General features: G+C 35.3%; 2 protein-coding genes across 4 annotated transcripts in view; one reads left to right on the top strand and one right to left on the bottom strand.

Moving 5' to 3' along the window:
• Positions 1-1,332, top strand: part of LOC116009856 (psbP-like protein 1, chloroplastic) — a 4,537-nt gene extending 3,205 nt beyond the window's left edge. For all 3 annotated transcript variants that reach the window (XM_031249014.1, XM_031249015.1, XM_031249016.1), the window contains exons 8-9: positions 300-396; positions 990-1,332. In XM_031249014.1, the coding sequence (XP_031104874.1) occupies positions 300-396; positions 990-1,093 (201 nt within the window). In that variant the 3' untranslated portion in view covers positions 1,094-1,332. The remainder of the gene's footprint in view (positions 1-299; positions 397-989) is intronic.
• Positions 1,333-4,755: 3,423 nt separating this feature from the next.
• LOC116006772 (ATP synthase subunit d, mitochondrial-like) overlaps positions 4,756-7,005 on the bottom strand; it is a 4,127-nt gene continuing 1,877 nt past the window's right edge. The window contains exons 3-5 of the mRNA XM_031247265.1: positions 6,386-6,450; positions 5,188-5,274; positions 4,756-5,080 (exon numbers count right to left, since the gene is read on the bottom strand). Coding sequence (XP_031103125.1) covers positions 4,979-5,080; positions 5,188-5,274; positions 6,386-6,450 — 254 coding nt within the window. The 3' untranslated portion in view covers positions 4,756-4,978. The remainder of the gene's footprint in view (positions 5,081-5,187; positions 5,275-6,385; positions 6,451-7,005) is intronic.

The following is a 7,005-nucleotide window of genomic DNA, read 5'->3' as shown; positions in this document are numbered from 1 at the left end:
GGGGGGGGGGGGGGGGGGGGGGGGGGGGGGGGGAGGAATTGTTGGGCTGAGGCCGGTGAAGGGCGAAGTAAATGTGGTGGCACTTGATCCTAACATGTTATTAGAGCGCAAAATATACATGCTTCAGTTTTTGGCAAATGCTTGCGTGTATAGTAGCTCTGTGCCATGCAACATTCAAGTACAATTGCAATGTTCTATCACAATATAATTTATGCCATTCGGCATTCTCCATACATAGAATTACATTTGCTCAATGTCTATAAATTAAAGTTTTCGGTTGGTTGGTTATGATGTTACAGCGTGATGAAGAGGGGAAAGCCTACTATACGTTTGAGTTTGTTGCGCAAGCACCAAATTTCACTCGCCATGCTCTCAGCACAGTCTGCATAGGCAATGGTAAGAAACTAACTGCATCCATCATTGGGTTAAAATGGTATTTGACTGATGAAATATACGCTTATAGCACTCATACTAACACCAACCCAATCTGGACAAAAAAGAAAGTTAAAGCGAGTAGATCTCCAACTTACCTCCTAAAAGCCCTGAGGTTAAGGGCCGCTTTCTTGGAACTAACTAAGAGGAAATACACACACATTGAATTGGTGTATACAAACAAACAGGCTCTAGATTATGGCATCCCTTTGTTTATTAACTACCATATGCCAATATATATATATATATATATATATATATATATATAATGTTGTTGAAAAGCCCCTAGGGCACACCTCAGTGGTCGAAAGGTTGAGTGTGGGTGTAGTGACCCAGCAAATACCCGGGTTTGAATCCTCAATCGAGGAGGATCTCAGCCTTGGGGGAAAAAGCAGTCACTGAGGCACATCTCGAGATTTACATCCTCTCACCTAGGGCAGGGGTGAGGGGCCCTCAGGTTTAGGGTTAAACCTATATATGTGTTGATAAGAAGAATGGTTTTGGTTCCCATACGTATAAACGTACTACTTCGACTGAAAACGAAATTTTAACTGCAGGTAAGTTCTATACATTGACAACCGGGGCGAATGAGAGGAGATGGGAGAAGATGAAAGAGAGACTGAATACTGTGGTGGACTCCTTCCAAATTTTCAATGTGTAATGTGCACCCACCCACATCTTCATTGTTTGTATCCCAAATTTCATAAGGTATTATTGTCTGAGATGATGAGATTAGAGGCTTCAATTTGTAATCAATTTAGATATGAGCTTACAGAGGGTTCTGTATCTGTTTAGAGTAAAACTCAGATCTCACATTTGGAAGGTTTATACATATTGGCCATGTTTGATAACATAGTTAGCTTATCAGCTAATTTTAACTTGTTTGATCATTATTAGCTATTTGATTTGGCCAACATGAGTGTTTAACTAATTAGCTTTTTGCAATAGCTTATTGTTTCAAAACGTTAAAATTCAAAAAAGTGCTCAAAGCAACTTTTTTCAATCAGCTTTACAAGAAAATCATTTTGTATGTAATCAGCTATTGACTAACAACTAATTTACTAAATATCTTTCTACAATCCACTAATGATATCGACTAGGCTAATCTACTAACTCAATCAATTAATAACTATTTACCAAAAATCCCATTACTAGGCTAATCTACTAATTCAATCAATTAATAATTATTTACCAAAAATCCCATTACGATGAGTCAGTCAAATCCTAACTCACATGAAGTTGCTATGAAGATAATGTGTAGGAGAAGTTTTATCGAGTCGATAAGATTTAAGATTTACACATTCCTGCATAATAGAGGCTATTGCTTGTTTGAAAGAGTAGTTTGAATAACACATCACAATCTAACATCTAATTACAATGAGATCAATACTAAAGTTGCACTTTATATTTTCGCCATCCATTATATGCTGCTGTAGTCTGTAGAAAACTAGAAATTGAAAAATTAATAATGATTAATGGGTTGATATGTTTGCTATTGGACTTCATTTGGAGGTTGATTATTGGATAATTATTTTAATCATTTTATTAATTGGATAAGTATTTTAATTGATTTTACTAATTAAAATTACCTAATGATTTGTTCAAAGCAAATTTTATTGTGGGACATGGTCCATGTAGCAGTATTGGAAAATAAAGCAAAACGATATTGTATCATTTTAATTACACCTCAATTTCATTTAACAATATTGCTCTATTTTTTAGTTTCATTTTTCACGTACACTAAAGTATCAGTTTAATTATACTATAGTTTCATTTGATAATATACGTTATTGCATGCATGAGCTTTATTTTCTTTGTTTCATTTTCACACACTAGTTTAATTATAGTAACGTTGAAATATAATTTTAATTACACTTCATGTTCATTTGACAATATATGTCATTGTATGAGTTCTGTTTTTAGTTTCATTTTTCACACACACTAGTGTCATTATAGCAACACTAAAGTATTATTTTAATTCTACAAAAGTTTCATTTGACATTATACGTTATTGCATAAGCTCTGTTTTTTTTTTTAAGGAATAGTTGTATTATTAGATTTTGATTATGTATGCATTGTGTTAGGACTTTATAGACACCTCAGTTTTGTCTTTAGTCAAGGCCAAAGTTTTCAGTTTATGTTCAACTGATTATAAAATAGATAGATAGAACTTAATCTAAGCTGTTTGGAGAAAAAAAAAAAAAAAAAAAAAAAATCAGCTGATAGGAGAAAACGAAGAAGGAGACTATAACAAAAAGATGGAAAGCAACAGTCGACCTGAAGTAAGCTGCTCAGAGTCTCAAATCCAATAAAGTTATTTTTACAGCCTTTACATTATATGATGAATCAGTAGCTATCAAGATCAGAGGCTGTTACAAACAATCGATTCGATAGTGATAACCGTAATTTTTTTACAAACAACCGCAAAATAATCGAAAAAACTGAAAAAAATTTTAGTAATGATAACCGTAACCGATCGATAACTGATTTTTTCAGTCGATTCAATTATCGGTTATCAGTTAACTAATATTTTGTTCATCCCTACCAAAAGCCACCAACAGCCCATCGTTATACCCTGCACCACTGGTGCACATAGCAATGTGCACCACGTACGTAAAATGACGTCGTTTTGGTGTTAGTGGACGCGGACGCGAATGACTCCAGGGAATTCATTATCTATAATACACATAATCATTATTTAGAATACACAGAATGTTTGCCTAGAATACACAGAATGTTTGCCCAGAATACACAGAATATTGACACACAATACACAGAACTCATCCTCCTAAACATTCGAATGCACAAACACATCACAACATGTGTTACTAACATGAATACACATAACGGTTGCTTAGAATACACAGAACGGTTACCTAGAATACACAGAATGATTGCCTAGAATACACAGAATATTAACATAAATACAGAAACCGGCCGAAACGGGAAACATGATTTCTAAAAAAAACGGACGATTAATTTACGATGCTCAAAACTACGTCGTTTAGCTACGTGGTGCACGGTATAATTTGCCACCAACAGCACCCTTCTCTGGCATTCAGGTGTTGGGTTGAGCAATAGGAAGCGGCCTTGCTAGACTCAGCCATAAAGGTCATACTAGACTCAGCCATGGAAGGGTCATTCTAGACTCAGCCCACAGAAGAATAAAAAAAAAACAGCAAAAATGGAAAGCTCCTGGCCCTTACCTAGCTGGAATACAGACAGTGTTCCAGCCCAACGTTGGTAGTTGAATCCTTCTTAGGCCTAGGTTGTAGCGGACTGGTGGTCACTGTTGTCTCCTCGTCCACGAACCCAAACGATCGCTAGCTGGAATGCGGTCAAATTTTCAGCCCAATGACCCTCCAAGTGAGAAGCTCACAAGAAACTAGATAGCAGTCAGGGAGTTGAACTGCCGGCCAGATTTATCACGCTATCTGATTTTTCACTGGATAAGTTTCCACCAGAGAAACCACAAGAAAATTCACTAGAATGAATAGAGGTTGCCGACAGAAAACTGATCTGTAAAGGAAAAAGAACAAGAAAGTTGTGAAAATCTAGAGAGAAAGGAGAGAACCTATTTCTAGATGGAGAAACCACTCTAACCCACTACTAAGATCACTTCGTAATTGAGTTGCTCCGTAATTGTGAAAATCGAATTTATTGCTTAGGTAAAGGGTGGGAGAATTTCACAAACACCTACTCCATTCGACACGACCACCTTGTGGTGTTAAGATATAAATATAATGTCCATTTCCACTTCCAAACTCTAATATTTGACAAGATGGCTACAGAAATCAAATATCCATGCATTGTTTGCAACGATTTAGTAGACAAACTTGGTCCCAACAACAGTGTACAACTTAATTTCATATCTAGAATTTTATATTGGGCAATAAGCTTACCAAACATTTCATAATTCAATCTCCTAGTCCTAGTCCTACACCCCGTAATAGCATCTACATCAATAGGTTGGAATAGTGGAGAGAAATGGAGAGAAGGATTTGGGATCAGCCTGCAAAATCAATATATTGGAACAGTAAAAGGGTACTTTGCAAGCTCCAAGAAAATCTCGCGTCTGCGCAACTGCGGGCGCATCAACCACGTCCACCATACTTTTTTCTTTTTTTTATTATTATTTTTGTTTTTAAAATATTATTTGTTTTTTTTTTTCTCCTCTCATTTTTTTTTTCCTAATCACACTTACAAAAACTCCATTGATAAGAATGCTCTAAATTCTCCTTAAAATGGTCTAATGAATGAAGAATAAGATAACTGTTAATATTATGCAAGGAAGAACCTCAAAATGATCTAATGAATCAAGAATAAGATAACTGTTAAAACTGCATATTCCATTTTTAACTGGAAAATATTTGGTTGCTTAAGAGAAAGTATGCAATGACACCTCAAAAACATGTTAATATATTTGGCATTCTTCAACTCAAACCGTGAAATGGAACGGGGAACAAATTAGTTCTCTTTTATTTCTAAACCAAAGATGAACCAAATTAAAGTCCACCAAGGCCATAAAGCAGCTACATCAAGTTGACTAGTAACCCCAGTAATCATTACGAATTTCATCGTCGAACTTCTTCTTTAACTCTGGATGCTTAGCAAAGTATTCTTCTGCTGTCATAGTACTGAGTTTTTTCTGTTAATCAAGAAAAAAAGACATTAGCACTCCACATGCATAGACGAAGTGGGGGGAAAGGGGACAGGTTTGGAAGAATGGAAGCACCAAAAGCACATTTGCATCACCTTCAACTCTTGGACATCTGCAATTTCTTTTTCTAGTCTTTCAGACTCCTTGAGAGATTTCTGCTCAGCTTCTTTCAGCTCTACCACCTACAACAAAGACAACTAGATTATTAGTTAACACAACTTTAATGCTCTTCTTGGTAACTTGCTATTATAATTATATTTGGAGGTAGTTTTTGTGGTCATCTGCTCATATCTTGAAAATCTTTTGCTTAGCAAATAGCATTTGTATGCTTTTAGATTGAACAGAAAATGAGTTTTCTTTACTCATTTCTAGAATTAAAAAATAATCTTGTCAAGTTTCATTAAGAGGCCGTTTGGTAGCCGGGAAAGTTCAAACTTTCCTGGCAATTGAAAATGTGGGAAAGTTATTCCCATGCTTGGCGCGGGCTTTGACCTAGGGAGCGGATTCTTTTTCCTAGGTAGTTAGGAATATGAAGAATTTACCCAATTACTTACCTATCTCATAAATAACACTAAATACAAATTGTGATAACCTAAAACTAAAGGAGCAGGTAAACTTCACTAAATTTGTATAACCTTCCGTACACAATAATGTTACACCAGTAACAGTCAAGCTCAAAAACAAAGCTTTCAAATGTTATGGTTTTTTTTAAAGATTATTGACACACAACCAGTCGCATGGTACATTGGTACCAATACAAGGCTCCCAGGACTGGAATTCTTCATCTGTAGGTATCTTATTTTTCTATCACCATAAGTTGATCTCACAAAGCCAATAATTACGAGGGGGGAAAGGAAAGAAATTGATGTTTCAAAAAATCATTTAGAAGAAATTTTAGAGGCACACCATGCAACAAGAAGATCAGCACAAGTGCATACTTATGTCAGTATAATAAGTTAGTGACAGTAATTCTTTTGTTTGCCTGCATGTGGCAAGGGTGTATTTCAAACTAAAGAAAAATTCCTTAGAAAATTTAACCATACCAAATGCTTGAAATAACTTTCCAAGAAATTTAATTGTTATATTTCCATGGTAACACTAAACATGTTTAATAATTTTCAGAATAAAGTTGTTCTCTACAAACACATTCCCTGGAATTACCTAAGTACCAAACAGTCTCTAAATAAGCAAACATTTCTCATTACTTAGTAATTAGTATTACTCCAAAAGGGGATGACAACAGTAGTAATCATCAAAACATGAATCTCAGTCAAATATCAATAATCATCTTACCAGGGCATCAAACTTGGGCTTATATTGGGGAGTGACAGTGTCCACATATTTAGGGATTTCAATACCTGCATAAGAACAATTTGTATAAAATTAAGTAACAAATTTACAGATAAAAGAAGTATCGCAAGGTTAAACGAAAATAAACAGCTGTTAACAGGCAGACCAAAATTAAGAGGCAGAGGAATAGGTCTTCCAATTTGTTCATTACCATCCAGGAAATTTAAGTCCTATGGCCCCAGGCAACATAGTAAGGCATTATCTAGATATACTGATCCTAGTCAGGAGCAAGAAAAATTGTATATAGAATATTAAACACAACTGTGGCAGATTGGTGCAAGAGCAAGTATACAACTATGTTGGAGTGGTCTAGACATTCAATTTCTGCTTGGGTAATGTTCCCATGTGCAAAAGAATTACATCCACATGACAAAATGTGTCAATACCCCCCAATTTCTTGTCATTTCTCCATAATTTCATTCCCACCAGACCACAGGAAGCACTGCAGGAGGAGAACACCTTCCAAATAGCGTTTTGATTCATCATAAATCACAAAAAGGTAAAACAAACCCATAGGAATCACAAAAAAAAAAAAAAAAAAAAAAAAAAAAAAGAAAAAAAAA

The sequence above is a fragment of the Ipomoea triloba genome, chromosome 2, assembly GCF_003576645.1.
Source record: "Ipomoea triloba cultivar NCNSP0323 chromosome 2, ASM357664v1".
Lineage (NCBI taxonomy): Eukaryota > Viridiplantae > Streptophyta > Magnoliopsida > Solanales > Convolvulaceae > Ipomoea > Ipomoea triloba.
The sequence above is the reverse complement of the archived record's forward strand: the minus strand, read 5'-3'. Positions and strand labels throughout refer to the sequence as shown.